Below are 20,410 nucleotides of genomic sequence, written 5' to 3'. Positions count from 1 at the left end.
CTCTCAGTGGTTAATTTCAGTATTTGTATTACACAAATTCATGATGCATCTGAAAACTGAAACATTTGCAACTGCAGCACCAAGTTCTGTATGACAATGTTTCAAAGAAAAGGCACTTTCAACACGCCTCAAGAGGCAGCAGGCAATAGAGTAGGACTTGGTGTGACATTTGGGGAATGCTGTCTTCAAGTATTTGAGGGAGTCTGTTTCAGTTGTGGAATCACATCAACTTAATATACAGCAGAAACTAGAAAAAGTGAAAAACTTTGTTTAAAAGACTTTATTTTCACTACATTTTGCTTTCAACCATGGTAACAAGCTGTAAAATAAAAAAGGAGGAGGTCTGGACTTAGGCGGAGATAGTCGCTTAGAGCCCATTGTAAAAATGTATGTAGCATTTACCTTTAATAAGGGGGGTAGTTTCATTAATGTTGGTTACAGCCAAGTTGAATATTAAGCACAAGTCCATGTTTACAGAGCATCTCAGACAGCCATATTAGATAATATTTTATATAGAAATATAAATCAAGTTTCACCATAGAACAGGTCCATTTAGCATCACAATGGATTGCAAAATGTGAGCAGTAAAAATAATCAACAACAGTGACTTTAGTTGGGCCTATAGACAACAAACTGAGCCTTTGTCCTAGCTCTCTTCACCCTTATTAGAAGATAAATGAATCACAACACCAGTGCTCATGCAGATTTATATTAATGAAGGTGAGATATATTCATCATGCTTACCCATACAGAAAAAAGGTATGGATTAGATTTAGTGCTTGAGCTTTCAACAATGTGTAGTTCCAAATTATTATAAAGTATGAATTTAAATAAACACCTGAAAGAAGAAACACGGGCCAAATCTTATCAACAGGGAAGTTAAATTGGGTTCCCTGCTGTACTCCTTAGTAGATATCTGCAGTGTGAAAATAATTTGGTGACTTGAGTCATGTAAGCAGAGCAGACTGCCCACATGTGAAAATCTAAATAAGCATACATTTTAGTTTGATGGTGATTCTACATTTTAGAATGAACACTCACAGAAAGAGCAACATGTTCAATACACAAATTAACTATAGTTATCTAACACTTTCAACTAGACTTCCTCATTCATCTTCATTAATTATCATCTAATTATCAGCATAATGAATTATGCATTAGATTTTGAAGGTAGAAGAGTTAACTGGTATTGCAACAGTTGTGGTTGATGCAAACTGCCAGATGTGGTAGACTGGGCTATGCAAGAACTGAACGGTTTAAGTCTACCTCTTTGCGGTTCAATTACTGTCACATTACATTTTGATCTTACTTGTTACATCATTTGAACACAGCAGGGACTATTATCCTAGTAAGAGTAGTAAGATACTGCTGTTATCTGTAATAGAAGTAAATGAAAATCCTGGGAACTTTCTCCGTTCCTGAGAGCTGTGTGAAAGTGCCTTAAATCACTAATGCAAAAGACTGGATTAAGGCTTGCCTCCTTTAAGGTAACGTATTTCGTACACTCTACCAGCTTTATAGTAATTTAGCCTCCAAGATGTGCTTCTTAATTATAAGTGAAACAACTTCTTAGTAGTAACAGTATAACCACTATCCACAACGACTCTGGAAAATGGTTTTGAATTGTGAGCTTAGAAAACTTGCAATACAAACATCAGTCTGAAAAACAGAGCACATCATTTGGTACACAGGAAAGGAAAAGCTTGAATGACTTTGTGAAATAGGAGTATTGGCCTTCATCTCTAATACAGCTTTCTTCTTGCATCGTCTATTACTTAATTTCCATAGCAACCCACAGGAGCAAGAAGTCAGCATTTCAAAGAAATCTGAATTGATACAATACACAAAAAAAAAAGCAACAATGACAGAATAAGAATAGGACAGAAAAAAGACAGGGAAATTCTACTTTACAAAACACTCAGGGTTATTGAAAAGCTACACTAGTTCATATTAGATTTACATAAGTCACAAGTACCTTGTAAAGTACTGGTTGCCAGTGATTTCTACAGCAGTATAACCCAAAATATTGATAAATGCAATTTATCAATGAAGTATGAATGCAGAGTCAACTCTGCTTTCAAAGCTTTCCATCAGTGATTAATAAACCAAAAAATAAAATAACAGCAGAAACTTTCAAAACGCTTTTAGCAAAGTGAACAGCATTTAATTCTCAATAATCCTGTTAGTATAATTGCTTGTTATCTGCTAAGGCTGGACTTGCACCTCTGCTTGCTGATTTTTCCAGGGAAAAACATATCTGAAGTCTAGAAAGAAGCAAAGTTGTATTTCACTAGTACAGAATGACACATCATGTAAATTGTCATGTGTGACAGTCCCTAGGAATAACCAGAGAAAATGCTGATTTGCAAGAAAAGTGTATTTTCCCAAGTGCTAAAAAGAAAACTATACTGTTTGATCAATCCAGCTTACAAATCCCTTCTGACACTGTACAATTGATCCAAGGTTACCCAAAATAGATTAAGTCAGCAGCCACTTAAGTTCCAAATTCTTTAGGGGCAAAAAGCACAAACATTTAAAGTTTGCAGCGAGCTGCTACAGCACCACATCGCAGTTGGTTTACATGTGGAAATAAGCAAAAACAAGTGTCTGCGAAAAAGAATGTAGGCTGACTGCGGTGGTAAATCTGTAGGGGAGAGTGAAAATAAAAAGCAGGAGCTTCCCCTCTATGGCCATGCATCCCGTGGGTGCTGTGCTCCCCGTTAGGGCACGCACGTGAGTAGGTGAAGGCACGTAGACACGCAGCCCCATCGGGGTGCAGGTTTGCCAGTGCTCAAGGAAACCCCTCACGCTGTCTAAACACCGCAACGTTCACAAGACCACATGCTCTGTTTTTATTATCCCCAGCCACAAATTGGTCTGTAGGTTTCTTTTTATTACTTACAAGATGATAATTATAAACATAAAGCAATGCCATCACTACATTAAACGCAGGCAATTGTCCTGTTAACACACCGCACGGTTAGACCACAAAGAAAAACAGCCGTTACCTGTGTGAAGAGAACCTGTGATTAGCCTGAGAAGGTACTGGGCAAATTTCATGATTTCTCGCTTACACCGCTTCCTACAGCCACTCATCTTAAGCAACAAGATATTCCTCTGAGAAGAGCCGGGCACTTTTGCCGATAGAGGGAACCGTTCCTGGCAGCAAACTTCTGAGGCAGTTGGCAGCCTCGCAACTCGCCTTCTCCCAGCAGCCGAGCCCAAACTCCCCCGGCTTCTTCCCTCCGCTGTCTGCCGAGCAAAGCCCCGGGGCACCGGGGGGCACCGGGGGGCGCCGGGGGGCCGGAGCCGCTCCCGCCGCAGGCGCTGCCCGCGCACAGCCCGCGGTCGGCTCGGCGGGCACCGCAGCCCCGGGGCGGGGCCACGCACCCCTCGCATCACACACACACCCCACAGACATCACACACAGACACCCCACACCGCACACAACCACACGAAGATGCCACACACACCCCACAGACATCACACACAGACACCACGCACCCCCCATATCACACATACACCCTACAGACATCACACACACCCCCCACATAAATCACACAGACACACACACACCCCCATCACACACAGGCTCCGCTTTGCCCCTCAGGGAATCAGCAAGGGAATCGAGGGCACGGCATCACTCCGTTTTGCTGGGAGGAGGATAGAATAAATAAATAAATCACAGCACAACATCAAAAGGTGGGTTTAACAGAAAACATCCCAGTGGCGGATATCACAGCACGCTGCTCAAGGTCAGAAGAGAGGGCTGCCTTGCCTCTAGCTCACCTGAAGAAGGCAGGGGAGCTGGGGAACTCCTGGCCAGCCCCCCCAAAAGCTGCAGGGCCCCAGGGGGTCCCCCAAGGCTGGGGCAGGCAGCAGCCAACAGACCTCAGCTAGGGTGGCTCCAAGAAAGGCTTTTTTTGGGTGGGAAGCTGCACGCACTCTTTGCTGCTCCCGTAGAAATTCATGCTTTGCTGCCTTGCGTGAGAGAAGCGTTTCCTATTAATAAAAGTGATCTGCTGAAGTCTTTCCCCATGAGCAGAGAAGCTGAAGAATACGTTTTCATTTCCCTCGGACTACTTCCCTGGACTACAGAAACGCAGAACAACTCCGAGTATTGCATTAGATGGTGATGCAATACGTAATGCCTAATACAGTTAAAAGAAGACAAAGAACCCATTAAGGAAAAGCTTAACAGAAGAAAATCACTGTCTGATCTAATTTTACTGACAGCATCGACCACACAAACATTTTGGTGAATGCCTTTAAAAAACTGTAATAAACACAAATGCGCATCTTCAAACTATTTTTGTACTGTGCACTGAGCAGGGATAAATACATTCTAGACACAACACATCAAAGCATTAGCAAACTTGCAGTTAGATGACATGTTTTCTGTCTATGCTAACTAAAACACAAGCCTGCTCTCTTATGCTTGCAGTGAGGCCATGAAGCTATCAGAAAGAGCCAAAATGAAACACCCCCAAGAAATCCCCATTTTAGCCCATTGCAGGGTTTAGCCCTGGAAGGAACTAGGCAAGTTTCAGCGTTTCGTATTTGCACTGCTTCTTCCTACAGCCACTCTCCTATTTAGAAAAGGCATTAAAAATAAATAAATCCACAAACAACAAGAAAACAAAACCTTGCCACAGAGAGTTTAACACCACTGCCACCTTCTTCCACCTGTGAAAGGGAAACTCCCTAAACAACTGGTAGAAGTGAAGATGGATACTGAAAACAGAACTGTGAGCATCTCGTCTTTGGCTGAGGACAGAATAGGCCAATGCAAATGGTTCTCAGACAGAGTCCTTGACCTGCTTAATCCTTTAACATTTTTAATTGCTTTATATAAATTTCACTTGCAGTAGTACTTCAAAATGAAGGGAAATACTGGTTTTCTAAAGCTTTAAATAAGCATTGTCACCATGATCGTTTTTTTTCCCTCCCCTAAAACAAAGTAGCATCAGTTCTGACTCATTTTCCTAAACCTTTTACATTTCAATACAGCAATAATAGTAATTACTGTCTAAGAAAAAGTTCATGTAAGGTTTCAGACCAGTTTCAATATGAGGCTTTTAACAAACAGTGTAATATTCTGACAAAACTGAATCCGAATCTAGCTCCCATTGTTTTCCTGCTCAAAACAAATGGCTGTCTAATCTTTGACTAGAAGCTACTTACCCCAAATCAAAAAAAAAAAAAAAGCAGATCAGGGAAGAGTGGAAAGGAAAATCACAATGAAGAATAGTTAAAAAACACCATGGTTTTGTCAATAAATACATTATAGTGAAATAATGTTGGAGAATACCAACTCCTATGTATTGGCAATATGCTTTTTCAAGATGGGACATATTAAAGTGTTCAGAAACAGAGTCTCTGCACTGGAATATAAAAATACTTTTTATATCTATAAGAATGACTGCCCCTACTAATTCATAATATATATAGGTCTGAAGTAAAACTTTTTTTTTTAGTAAGATTTCTATTAACATCAGAAGGACATGGATCAGTTCCTGGAAGTTCTGACTTGGGAATCAGGTACTTCGAAATCAGGGTTTAGAAACCACTATTGAAGTACAATGGAGAAGGAATAAAGTATGCAAAACAATTCTTTTCCCAGAGTTTAGGAAAAGCAAATGGAAGGAGAATGTAAATATTATTTGTAAACTCTTGGATTTTCAAATTAGTTTATCCAGCCCAATTGACAGGCACCCCAGAACAGTACAAAGCAACTTCTTTTATTTTGAAGTACTTGGAATTAATGAAATAAAAGGGCAGGAAATGTGGTTTTATTTGTTTTAAAAGAGACCAACCACAGCAGCACTTCAAATACAAAATAGAAAAGTTCCTCTGAATGTACGAAGTGTACTCTACAGCTCTTAATAATCAAATATTTTCTATGATTTTTTTATATGAAGATTTTTAAACAAAGCTACAAGAAAAATCTTCCATAAAAAGAATAATCCATTGTGATGACTTAGCATAAAATGATAAACGTTGAATTAGCTAGCACTATAGTTTCTTTTTGAGAAAAAACGCTAAATACAGATTGCATTTAATAACAAAAAGCAAAATCATCCCTTAAAAATACTCCATCAGAAGTTAAATTTGGATGTCATAGCTAACAACGGCAAGGACTCAACTTGCAAAAAAACACTGCATAATGGTTTAAGAAAAAAAAGATAAGAAATCCCTGCAATAAGGATGACATTGCCTGCTAGATGCAAGTTCACCAGACTGGCAATAAAAAAATTACAAAAAAAACCAAAACCACACAACAACATGAGTTGAAGTGACATATGCAGAGTACATAAGCTGATCAGCTTCTTGGAGACTATTTGCATTGTATGTTTCATTCACATACATTTTAAACGATCTTCCAAATTCAAAGAGTGCAATTTCCTCCCGAAGTAGCCTGTGCTATTCCTTAAAAAGAGCTAATTTGAATCTTCTAAAAACAACAAATTCAGTAAGCAGCCTCAACCTCAGAAAGGGTCAACCAGGAACACTGAGAACCTGTACACAGTTTCCTCACTGTTGACTGGAGAGCCTTGCCAGAGTCTTTGTTCGTAACGCAAGTGCTGAATTCCACAACTGAACATTTTATCAGAGGGTTTCTAGCCACCTTACTTCAAAGAACAGATATTTACAACCTAAGCACATGGGAAGAAATAACAGATGGGCAGAAACAAACAGATGGGTGAACACAAGGTAACAGCAAGATGTTTACGATCAGTGCAATAAACAGCTGCCATGCGTAGATGACCATCGTCAGATTCCTCTCAGTTGCTCCTTGCCTGTCATAAATGTGAGAGTCTTTCTAAATCACAGTCCCCAGTGTATTTATTTTAATAGCTCTTCTCTTTTTATTTCTTGACTCAACAGTAGCTTGTAGCAAGGTGTCCAAAGTTGACTACCATCTAAAATAGATGCAGCAGGATTAGAGCCCTTTTTCACAAAGGGCACCAGAAACTGCAGAATTCCACAGTATTCACCATTTCTATGACCATACCAGCCATGGCTTTAGCCACAAACAGTAAGCAGCAATACAAATTTCTCCCAAAAATTTATTTTTTTGCCCAAATTTAAGTCTTAGATAATAACACAAACCAGCAATTGTTACATGCTAGAATGTGAGCCGGGAAAGCAGAGATGCAGATAGATATTCCCTTCCTCACTGCTCCATACCAACAAGCTAGGGGTTGAAGCTAAATTTACTTGGTTTAGAATTGTTATTGCTCATTGTTTTCCGTCCTGAACATTACAGCAATAACAGGCAACACAAAAGTCTTTCTACTTCATCTACTCCATATTAAAATGGATGTTCATGTGGGATGTAGACATAGCCTTGTTCTATCACGGGTGGGAATAGTAATTGCCACAGAGCCCAGCACAGTTAGCAGGGGGACTGCCAATGTACTTAGGTAAGGCAACAATTTTTTTTATTTAGCAAAATCTAACAAAAACTTCACAGAAAAATACCAACTTCATAGCATTCCAACTTCACTTATCCATCCCATCCATAATGTTCCTTAATGTGCAACACAAAATAAGAGACTTTTACCCCAGCCTATACCACTGAAAATTAATGCACAATCCTCCTGCTTCTGTCTCTAGTTTTTAGCTTCTCCTGAAAGCTTGCTAATAATATCATCAAAAATCAAACAACTAGTGCTGTGCTGAGAATGGTACTACAGAGAAATGACTGCTATCTCATGCCGTTCGCATATCAGCAAGTCATACACATGCTCCATTCTAATAGCTAATACTTGTATATAAGAAATTACTTCCATTGCTGTTATATTTCTAGACTCTATAGTTTCAAACTTAATTTTCTATTACATTTATGGAGCTCAATAAAACCTGGTGGCTTAGCCAGAAAGAGCATAAAACCTTTGACCAGCATAACAAAAACACTTTTTAAAACACTTGTCATTTGTCTCTATTATTTCTGACTTCCCTGTAACTAGCTACTCAATCAGAATGCCTTTTTTTTTTTTAACCTCCTCTGTGTCCTTGAAGCTTAGCCCAGGGATTCATTTCCACACAACACTCTAAGATGATACTGCAGACAGTCAATGAGGAGCTACAGCTGCCTCAACCTCCCACATGGTCCTCTCTTGCCTAATTAAATATTCATCACTCCCGAATACTGTGGTGTCAAACATGAGCAACTTCCCAGCCTGACCTTCCACAGCCAGCCAGAGGTCTGTGCTGGGGAATAAACAAGGCTAGAACTTACCTGCTAAAACATAAAATAGCATAATGCAGTTTTCATGTTGCACATTAAGTTCTGTGCACACGCTGTAAAATTCTCACTGCAGAACGTAGAGTACTGCCTTTAACATTCAATATAAATTGAATCTCTGTATGCAAAGCTAACTATAAAAACCTGCACAAGCTGTGTTACGAATAATCTTTCTACAGAACACTAAAATCTATTCACCCTTATTATACAGACCCCGTTTTGTATGCGTGGCCTTATCTCCCAACTTAAACCAATGCTGAGTGTTCTCAAATGAAAAAAGATTAAGATGTGCTACTATCAACAAGTATACGGGTTTTCTCTTTGTTTTGTGGCTCTGAGTTCATAAGTATCATAAATTCACATACATCATTCATAAGAAGTTTAAGTTTTGCCCCCAAGATGAAAGAATTAATTCCTAATTTCTCTTCCCTATGGAAAAAGATATCTGGAGTTGTTATACTCATTTTAGTTCTACTAGACTCTACACACATTTCAATCTCTATTTAATGGAAGAGAGAAAGAAATTCCATCTCATCTTCTCAGTCAAGTGCTTTTCTAGAGTTTTCAGGGATCATCCCCCATCATCACCACCACCTTTCCATCATTTTTGCTATCCCAAAACAATTGTGGATTCTGTAAATTTGCAGTTTAATCAGGAAATCAAACTAAATCTGCAAAATTAAGATTAAGAAGTGCAACTCCTGAAGTCTTCACATCCTTAAACTCATATGAATTGCAATGCATTTGGGTGAGTATGCTGCATTTACTACCTCAGGGAGGAGAAAGAAAAGGCAGAGGCAACAGCCCTAACAGCTCTTCAGAGCCTAGATCATCCTTGCTTGGAGTAATTTTGAAACAAGCAATCCTGCAACCCAAAATTTATCCTGTTAAGTATTCATGTATAAGTATATATGAAATTATGAAATACAAAGTTAAACTATCCCAACGCTAGGCCTGAGGTGTCTGTCTTTCCCCTCCTAGCAGGGTCCTGCAGATATTGAGGACAGCCTGTCTGCAATCCTGCAGTACCCTTTAGTTATAAGCAGTTACCCATCTACTCCCCAGTTTTCCAGAACTGTTGCAATTGTAATACTGGCCCAGGGATATTCCACATAATATAGATGATTAGCTCTCCCAATGTATATAATAATTAAAATTATTTTTCCATTTGTCAGTTTAAATTGACTTAGAATTTATCTGGTTGGTCTGATAAACCTGAGTTGAACCCTGTTCACCCACAAGTAAGGTTCATATATGCTCAGAATTGTACCACTCAGAACTAAGATTTTCTATACTGCACATTTGTTTGCATTATAGGGAAATGAAAAACATTCCAAAAGCTTTTAATTTTTTATTAACTACAGTAAGTTTGAAATCCATCTTGGCTTCATGCTATGGATAAGCCTGAAGAAGCTACACATTATGCACTGCAGATAGGACACAATGATCAAGGATATAAATGAGAGAGCATCACATCCATTTAACTTTGCTGGCCCTGTAAAGTAAAATCTCTGAGTCCGCATTATGATCTTGAAGTCACACACTACACGCAGCTGCAGATTTTGATGGCCTTATACAACATCCATGCAGTATCATTTTTCTCCCTGCCTCCTAACACACATTCTTTTGCGGCCATATACACTGCCACTTCTCCAAAAAGTATGGCCATGACTACCTGCAGCTTCAGGCAAGCTTCCCTCATCAGTCCTTGTAATGCTTCTTTAAATCAGTCCGCAAGGACCAGAGACAGAAGGACGAAGAATCAAAGTTAATCTTAGAGATTAAAAAAAAACAAAACAATACAATGGAGCAAAGAGGGAATTTAACCTCATGTGTGACCCACAGGCATTAATGAAAGGCCAAATCTTTGATTCCCAGCTCAGAGCATCCCATAGTACAGCAGGTATTTGGGCTGCTGTGCTTCAGAGCTCAGGAAACCATAAAAATTTAGCATGACATCACTGCAGTCTCTTCGCGATAACATAGTCTAAAAAGATCTAATCAAATGAGGGCCTTCAGCATAAATTCAAGTCATTTTCCAACTCTCTAGCCTAAGGAAGTGAGGTAGTTTTTATTATGAACTCAGCTATTATGAGGTTACAAGTCAGTGATAACCATAATAATCTATATACGGTCTAGGCAAGCAAAAGAAAATTTCATTAGTTGGCTGTAAATAAATTTCCAACTCAGAAGCCTAGAACAGGAAGTTAACTGCAAGGCCGGTAATGACAACAGAGCATCTCTCTCATTTCTATACATCAGCACAATAATTCTTCTATCGTGCACGCTCTCCTGAGCACTGGTGTTGATGAAAGATACAGGAAAATACCACCAGTTACCAGAAAAATGATGGTAAACTTCTGAGGTCTTGTATGGTGCAGGACTGAGTGAGCGTTCTTAAGCCCTGCAGAAATTTCTTAGTTCATAGCAGCTGCTCCATGTGCCTAGATATAGAATTTCAGTCACCAAGTAGAAATCACGTTTTATATTACAGAAATTATAACTTCAAACTTTTCCCCCATCGGAATAAGACAGCTACTTCTACTGCAGAAACTATATTAAAAATGGAAGAGATAAGCTGTTCAGTCAAAAAATAAATTCTATTAGAGTTATCTCATGTCCAAGGAACTATAGTGGGAAAAAAATTCTCTGAAATTTCCAATACACAGGTAACTTGTCAAGTATAAGCATCTTAATTGCAAAGATGCCCTTACCAGTTTCGGTCAATAAAGAATTTATGGCATTATGTACAGCTTTAGTTCTTGCCTCTTGGTTAAACTGGGTAATTCCACACTCCTTAAAGATGTTTTCAATTAGTAATCACATTTCATCCTACATTTTACATCATCATTAGCCAGACTCCCCCATATCGACTCTTGAGAGAATTCAAGTTGGTCACATTTTACTAGCTTAACTTTGTTTTCCACATGATGAATGAGGGGGGAAAAAAAGAAAATTGGGTAACAGATGTTTTATCTAGTTGACTTGCTCTGAAGGCAAAATGTTTATTTGAAAACATTTATAGAATTTTCTCACTTTTTAATATTGTTTCTAAATATAACATATTGCTTTGGCTTTGGAAGGTGGGGGGGGAGACTGGCACCACAAGTGTGCTTTGTGTGACTCTGCCTTGGAAAATAACTAATAAAAGTTAGAATAGTACCAACAGGAGAAAGTCTTATTTCAATACATGCTACAGCCTGAGGGAAGATTACAATACTATCTGGGGAAGGAATAAGGATGATATCAAAATGAAATTATTCCTGAAGGTCTCTGGTCGTGGATCTCATTGCACTACAAGATCTCAGATCAGCATGAACTGCTAATATGATTGCAATTGGACTAATAACTTTTTTTTTGTATTTTGATTACAAATTATTTTATTTTTGCTTATTTAAAGTTTAACTCTTGACTCTGTAGATGTATAGACCAGATACAGACAATGGTGTTCTCCTTCTTTTGCCCACAGCAACATTTTGTGTGTTAACACCTCTTACCACAAGAAGATTTCTTTCCAGTCACCTTTCACAGCAATGCATCCTCATGATCTAACCACTTTCATTCTCTAAAGGCAGTGCTATTTCTGAACTTGCTTAGCAGTAGAAGAACATAATTTCCTGGCTGCAACCTTGTGCCTACTTTGAATGTGCAGTTCAGACTGATCACCATAGCACACAAAGACAGCAACAAGTAAACCAGTTTTTACTTTATATCATTCAAGACATTCCTGCACCTGAAGAAGTAGTTAAAGTATCTGAAGTGGGTAATAACAGAGTTTCTACATCACTCTCTAGTTCTTTAACAGTAAATTAGACTTTTCTCAGGGGGCTGGGTCCTTTCTTGTACTGCCTCTCCAGAGGCTCCTATCCTGGTTTCTCTTCTAGAAATGCATTTTCAAAACCATTTCCACTCCTCGTCCAGACTTTATTTACTTCTATAAAGATGCTTTCTTTTATAACTCCCCTTTATCTGGTCCATTACTAGATAATCTATTCCATGGTTATTAACATCTGGCATTTAAACTAAAAAATCTGGTCTGCCCAGAGCAACAGCTATCCCTTTTCCAGCAGTACTTTAAGTAGAAGGTGATCAAATTTTAATGATACTCTTTTGTTATCTTAAACCAACTGCAAAAATTACCCCTGTCACTTCCCCTGGGTTTGAAGGATATCAGCAAATTTATCCATTCTAAATGGCACAAAGCTTTTGGTGGTTAAAATGCACATCTGCTCTAAAGAGATGACAAAAGTTGTAACAAAAATGCTCCAGTACTCAAAAGTTTAAGCCATCGAATACTTAAGGTCAAGGCATTTTTCCAAAGTTAAAGGACCCTTTACAAATCTGCATTCAGAATGAAGGTGGAAAAAAAAAGCTTCATTTTCAAGCCTATAACAATTTTTTTCCTATCAGAAACCTATAAAAAAATCAACTTACAAACAACTAGCTATTGCAGATCTGCCAAGTATCAAATACCCTGAAAGATATTTGTTTTGTTAACAACTTCATAATAGAGAGATATTCTGCTTGCTGAATCCTCAGTGTTTTTCTATAGCGTTTTGTTTTTTGTTGTTTTTTTCCTCCCTATAGGCTTTTGCTTATTTTTGAGGTAGTTATATACACAAGAAGATCGCTCTAATCTACATAACACTGGAGAAGACTGTCAAAACCTAGCCATAATTATTAGTTTTTGTAAACATGTGTGGAGTCCAGGAGCTTCAATTCTATCAGCAAACACTCTATGAACCCCAGAATTACATTAATAATCCACCTAGAATTAAATGTCATTTTCAAAGTGGCTGGTAATATATATACACATCTGTGACTGGTAGAGGATACTTCTCTGAGAAAACCTTGAAATACTTTACTTAGAAAAATATGCACAGTGGTCTTAGCTAATCAGAAAGTGCACATCAGGATAATGCATTAAAAATTGAATAGAACTAGAATTGATCTTCTTTGCCAAAGACAACAACTTCTTGCTGAATCTGAGAGATAAAACAAAAAAGTTGCTCTACAAAGTTTGTGCTTTCTAAAAATTCCTTGGCTCAGACTCCTTTGCAAAATAAGTCTTTTACTGTCACTCCTGCAATTTGAAAGGCTCAGTGAGTCCATGATGCTGACATGCATGCTTCTGTATTGTCCTTCCATTCTGGGGTTTGAAGCAGCTACACTTGTTTTAGAAGAACAACCTCAAAAAAGATACAATATAAATGTTGCCAGTATTGATGCTTCAATTAACTAGCTTCCTCTACCCCTTTAAAGAAGAAGCCATAAGTCATCTTCCTCTTCCTTCTCCCCGCCAATAACTCAGTAAGAAAAGAGACTCAGTAAGCAAAGAGTTTAATGGTAGAACGGTACACAAAGGGAATAATCCAAAATAAAGAAGTAGTTTTACTCTGGATCTATACAGCTGCATATAAAAGTGAATGAGAGAGTGAAAAGCTCTTGAAAAGTTTTTTTTCCTTTGCCTGTTGGAGTACATGCAGCAATATTAGGCTGGAACCGACATTCTACTTACCAGGAAACATGATGTTATAGGTTTCTAAATTTCAGTGCGAAGTGGCAGAACTTCAGGATGATACTGAAAACAGAAGTGCATAAAAGATTCTTTCAACCAGCCAGAAAAGCATCACTAGAACAACCCTTCAATAGAGCTTCAGAAGTGTCTGTTTTCTCTGGTAAAGGTTCTCATTGCCATCGTGATGCACCAGTGGCTGGAAATTACTAGTCGTTGTTGCCACTACATCAGCATCAGCTGTTGACAGCTTATCAGTGTAACAAAGAGGACAGGGAAGTGCTAGTCTCTGTTCCCTGGGAACTGATGATAGGGTGCACGGGAACAGACCAAAGCTGCACCATGGCAGTTTCAGACTGGGCATTAGGAAAAAAAAAAAAATCACCCAGAGTGTGGTCAAACGCTTCCTAGAGATGGTTGATGCCCCGTGCCTGTCAACATTCATTTGGATAATGCCCTTAATAACATCCTTTAACTTTTCGTCAGGCAGTTGGACTTGGTGATCTTTGCAGGTCCCTTCCAACTGAACTACTCTGATTTCTAATTATTCAGTATAGCCTATGAATGTGGACCAACCAGTATATGCTATTCAAAGTGTTTTTTTTTTTACTTTCATTTTTCTGAACTGTAATGAATAAGTGTGCTGTAATCTAGCAAATCTTATATGTATTTCCTAAACTGAACAGTCTTAAAACTAACAACACTGACATGTGAATCCTAAACTGAACAGTCTTAAAACTAACAACACTGACACGTGAATTTGTAAAACTTCATTCCAGCCTGTGACAAGTACAAGGGAGCAAACTAACGAGTAGACAGAAGATGACAAGTGAAGACTCATTGTCCACAATCTCCTAAGCCAAGTTTCCAAACACAATGTTACAAGAAACAGCTGATGTAGAGCGACAAAAAGATGAATATACATGAAATAATCAGTTTAATATTACAGGTCCAAGACTTTTTTCCAGAACAATTTAAGCTGGAATCCCATTTCAGGTCTCTTCTAAATGAATGTTATAGTTCACAATTTATATTAGCTCAATTAGATCATCCTATTCCCTCAGGATCCTATTCCTACTGAGAAAAACAACAACAACAGATGCCTTCCATATTCAGCCTTGTTCTTTTATGTTTTTGTGTCTCATAGTGCAAATATCCCCATCTTTTAGGGGAAGTATATGAAGCCAGAAAACAAAATTATGTCTCAAGAGATTCTGAGTATTAAACAACACAGTTAATTCCAAACTGAAATGAAACATTTAACAGCTGAAGAGAGTCCCAGTTTGGTAAGGCCTCAGGTACATTGCTACCTGCCCTTGGTTTTACTGTTCCCCAGAGCTGCTACGAGACAAAAAATCTTTATAATAAGATACTGACATTTTCTTCTTGTGGTCACCATAAGTAAAATCAGTTTCAACAGGTTCTTGAGAAACACTTGACCAACATTTGATATTCTGATACAAAAAGCATTTCCGATTTCCATATTTTACTTTATTTTTTTAAGTAGTGACCAAAAATACATTGACAGTTTGAATGTGCTTTAGTAAATTTGTATACAACACTAAATAAGAAAAAAATTTGGAGCAGTTATAGTAATATCCTCTAAGATCATTGGTGAAGTTCACACGGACAGTAATGGGTTTATACCTATCTACAACATCTGTGTAGATCTGATAAGCATAGGGATGGAGAAAGCAGAAGGGTATGTCTATAAACTTCATTAGGATAGACAATCAAAAAACACGTTTGTGGAATGAGTTTTGACTCAAGCCAAGGTTGGAAATGGAAGTTGCGTGATATAGAACTTGAGTTTCTTTGTACTAATGAATTCCTCTGTGACTACAAGAAGAAAGTAAGTAACTTAAATCAGATATAGCTTTCCATAAGTCACAACATGCATCTGATCTTAAAGATCGCACCCTGAAACAGCATAGTTATCTTTGCATTATCAGTGCTCTCTGCAAGCTCTCCCCCTGCCCTGCTCCACCTCCCCCCCGCCCCCCCCCCCCCCCCCCCCGGGAGTTTTATTCTAGTAATTTCTGGTAGAAATAAGAAATTCAGAGATAATTTTTACCTCTATCCTTCCTTTGACATTTACAACACTTTAGGAATGCATTTGCTCTTCAAGGATATTTTCATCTATTAAAGAATATTTATGAGTGCTGCTTCAAAGAAAACCACTGGAATAAGAAGTCAAGAAAAACAGAGAGAAGATTTGCATTTTCAACTATTTATAGATTAACTCCTAGCAATATAAAAAAGCAACATCAACTTCATTCTAAAGCTGGGTTAAGAAAGGTGTCAATGCATGAATTATATTCTCTTCTCTCTTCAGTTGTTTTAGAGTTTAATATCAGGGTGCACCTAGAAAAGACAAAGAGCTTAAGATATTGCTACAATTTAAATGCAAGTTAGTTGACAAATCAATTAAGATGAAGGCAGCTAAAAGGAGTTAAACATTAAAAAGAATGAAAATACTGGTTTTGCTCTGCTTAAGTTCAGTACTCTCTTAAGTCTGTGACTAATGATTTTATGAAGCAGGGATATTATGTAATTTCACAGAAGTCTTAGAACTGATTGAAAGGCTTTATAAATGGTGCCATTCATATGTATCACTAGCCATATACCTCCATAGTAAAACTGCCCTTTAAAGTGGTAAATTCCATAAAGCATTCACACTCTTGAAGTCAGAGCAGCACATGAAACTGATTTAGAAAGGATTGTTCAGTTGGATACAGACTCCTGAGCTTCAGAAACCAAATGGATCATCTGATGATAGTGTCCAAAAACTCTTACTTCATTCACTCTGATTGGTGTTACAACAGTTTGATATTCTTGCACTATTAGTAGACTGGCAGCATAGCTGTGAGGCATCCACCACACATCTATCCTAGGCAAGTCAATATTAAGTACTAAGGGGACAGATTATGTTTTTAAAGAAAGGCAGAAATGACATTTTTGAAAACAATTTTGCCATTATTAACAGTACTATACCACACTTCTTTCAAAAAAATAATTGCAGAAACACAGAGCAACTTTCCATCCAAGACTGCGCTCAGTAGAAGTTACTGTTATTAGGAGCTTGGTCTCTAAACTCAATCTGTGTATATATGCACATACTTGCTTTGAAAGTTCATATTATTTTCAAATGTTCATTGTGTTTTGTTTTTTTTTTTTTTGAAAGGGAGGGGAAGTCAAGAAAAACAATCAACCAACAGAGGCATGGCCAGCAGGTCAAGGGAGGTGATTGTCCCCCTCTACTCTGCCCTTGAGGGACCCCACTTGGAGTGCTGCAGACAGGTCTGGGGCTCCCAGCACAAGAAGGACATAGGACTGTTAGAGCAGGTCCAGAGGGCCACCAAGTTGATCAAGGGGCTGGAGCACTTCTCCTATGAAGAAAGGCTGAGAGAGCTGTGGGATGTTCAGCCTAGGGAGGAGAAGGCTCTGGGGGAGACCTCATTGCGGTCTTTCAGTACCTAAAGGGGACTTGTGAAGAAAAGATGGAGAGTAACTTTTTACACGGTCAGGTTGATAGGACAGGGGGAATGGTTTTAAACCAGAAGAGGGGAGATGTAGATTAGATGTTAGGAGGAAATTCTTCACTCAGAGGGTGGTGTGGCACTGGAACGGGTTGCACTGAGAAGCTGTGGATGCCCCATCCCTCAAAGGGTTCAAGGCCATGTTGGATGAGGCCCTGGGCAACCTGGTCAAGTGGGTGGCGAGTCCTAGCAGGGTTGGAACTAGATGATCTTTAAGATCCCTTCCAAACCAAGCCATTCTATGATTTTAGAAGACAACAAAATAAATATATGAATTACTAAAATGGGAGTCATATTTTATCTATCCTGGTGAAATTTAAAAGCCAATGGGGACATTGATCTCAATGTCTATAAATAAATAAGGTGTGGGAGACAGAGGGATTTGGCCAACCTCTTTTCAGTGGCTTGTGGGGATAGGACAAGGGGTAATGGCCACAAGATAGAGCACAGGAAGTTCCGCACCAACATGTGAAAGAACTTCTTCACAGTGAGGGTGATGGGGCACTGGAACAGGCTGCCCAGAGAGGTTGTGGAGTCTCCTTCTCTGGAGATACTCAAGGCCTGTCTGGACACCTGCCTGGGCAGCCTGCTCTAAGGAACCTGCTTTTTTAGGAGGGTTGGACCCGACGATCTTTTGAGATCCCTTCCAACCCCTTCAATTCTGTGATTGTGACAAAAAGAGCATTTTTTTATTATTAATTGACTTGGAAGATGGCAATATTTGTATTTTGAAACTCACCAGCTTTGTGAACAGTTTGAGCTCTGAGATTTTAATGACAATTATTGTTTCCAGCAATGACATTTCTAGGGACACTGTTACAATTTCACACATTAATAGGCAGGTACAACCAGTTGTTCCCCAAATACATAATTTCTTTATTAAAAATAACTCAACATTGAAAAAATGTATACATCAAAGCCTTGTCAAAAACATCTAGTGAATAATTATTCACATCTGCTCAGAAGGCTACACTATTTTCAGCCTAGATTTTGACATCATCTAATTAAAATAGCACATTAAATATCAAAAGTCATCTTAATAAAGGAAAATATTCTTTGGCAAAATATCAAAGTTACACAGCCTCCAAAGAACGAACATTAACTCTATTTTATTTAGATATTTGATTCAATAAGATCTGAATTAAGAAATTTCTTGTGTGTCATTAGTTTTATAAAAATGCATTGTGTTTTTATTTTACTAAGGATTTTCAGAATTTTGCAAGCAAATTTGCAAGTCTTTTGGACACTTCCATGCAATAGGAAGGCTTTGATTCCTCTTTTCTAACACAATTATATTCTTTGTAGCAATCAGAAGTCTACTAAGTACTTTGCAAGTATAATGGCTCCTAGTAAGTCTCACCGAAATGGAAAAGATACAGAACTCAGGCACTGGAGACAAAGATGCATGAGGAAATTAATATATCTAATACATTGATTGTATTTTCATTCAAGATGGAGCAGCTTACTCATATCCCAATCAATTTTCCAATACAGTGAAACTCCAGATAGTGCTAGTTGCAATGAGGTTTTAAACTGGTTTATTACTGGGGGAAATTAAACTGTGCATTTCAGATTACATAAGGGAAGGACTTGAACAACTTTGAATGCTTATTACATTCTAGATTAGGGTTTCTAGAGCTATCCTATCACACTACCAATTTTTCAAACAAAAACGGGATAATTAACAAGTCTGAAGAATCTATATTCTTGGAGAGTCAGAACAGATACGCAGGATTTATATACTTATTTGCTTTCTTAGTAAAACCACCAAGTGAATTTACATTTGTGTGTGATAAAAAAGTTATATGTATGGATATTACAGAGGCATAAGAGCTTTTCTATTCCAGGCAATCAAGCAGTCAATATTCCTAGACAGCTATCATGCCGTTACCTGTACCAATAGTTAGATATTTGACCTATGAATCATTTTTAACAAGCACTACACTTTTCTATAGAAAGCCAGATAAAGCCAGGGTAGAAAACGTTCAGTAAAACCAAACATCCACTTATATTCTAGAAAGAGAGACTCTACAGATAAAATCAAATTAAAAAGTTATTAATGGAAGACTGACGAGGAATACTAGTAACAAGCAGGTCTCAGGGTATCACTTCTATCTCAGCTTACAAAAAAAGGTAGGAGTTAGCATGAGAAGTATTTTGGGGAATGTTTCAGCAAATTAAAGTTTTATGCCTCTAATAATTTTCACGTATGAAAGATTTTACTCAAATTGTAGTAATCTTTTCTATTGTAGAAGCCAAAGGAACTTCAAACAACATGAATGAGATATTGGAAAATCTGTCTTCCTTGGGTGAAATCTATTCTTTAATTTTTTTTTGTGAATTTTCGTAATTCCTCCAGTTATATCAAATAACTGGGGAAAATAGCTTCATCTCAAATAAAAACAAACACTCATGATTATCTGTCATTTTTACTCTCCATTTGTATGTTTCTATATTTCACAATACTTGCATTTTGTTGGCTAAATCTCAAATTCTTGCTCTGTCTCAAACATTGTTTGCAGAGTTGCCTGTCTAGCAATGCTGACCTACCTCTCCCTATGGCTAGCACATCTCTTCTGGATTGGCCGGAATGCATGGGTAGGAGAAAAATATCAGTGCAGCACGTGCTGGGCACATGGTGCTGGGGCCTTTCCTGCCCAGGGACAGCGATCCCAACCAATCAGAAATTTAACAACATGCATAGCAATGAACCAGTACATACAATTACATTGGAAACCAGGTAAAAAGACCATGAGTGGACACTATGGAAAGACAGTGCCTTTTCAAGACACAATGGACTTTCCCCACCAAATCTTTGAAGACAATGGACCAATGGGACACCACTGGATCCATGGTGGTGATTATCTCTTGCAATCTATAAGACACCTTTGCTTACATTTTGACACCTTTTCTACTACTCCTCCTTTCTGAACTCTCACTTCTCTTTTGATATTTTTATATCAAATTAATAAGCTGGTGGACAACATTTGACCTCACTTAATTTTGCTGTAGGTAACTCATGAATGGCTCTCCAAGCAATCAGGACAGGATAGCCAGCAAAAATCCCAGTATGGCTAGACGTGATTTTAGTCCCATATGAACTTC

At 38.2% G+C, this 20,410-nt stretch overlaps 1 protein-coding gene across 3 annotated transcripts in view; it reads right to left on the bottom strand.

The window, feature by feature from the left end:
• Positions 1–20,410, bottom strand: part of KCNIP4 (potassium voltage-gated channel interacting protein 4) — a 436,897-nt gene that overhangs the window by 327,142 nt on the left and 89,345 nt on the right. Inside the window, exon 1 of one of the 3 annotated variants that reach the window (XM_040555566.1) lies at positions 3,009–3,354. The exons of the other annotated variants lie outside the window; for them this stretch is intronic. Coding sequence (XP_040411500.1) covers positions 3,009–3,096 — 88 coding nt within the window. The 5' untranslated portion in view covers positions 3,097–3,354. Of the gene's footprint in view, positions 1–3,008; positions 3,355–20,410 lie in introns of those variants that run through there. 3 annotated transcript variants of the gene reach the window in all.

This window comes from Cygnus olor, chromosome 4 (assembly GCF_009769625.2).
Source record: "Cygnus olor isolate bCygOlo1 chromosome 4, bCygOlo1.pri.v2, whole genome shotgun sequence".
NCBI lineage: Eukaryota > Metazoa > Chordata > Aves > Anseriformes > Anatidae > Cygnus > Cygnus olor.
The sequence above is the reverse complement of the archived record's forward strand: the minus strand, read 5'-3'. Positions and strand labels throughout refer to the sequence as shown.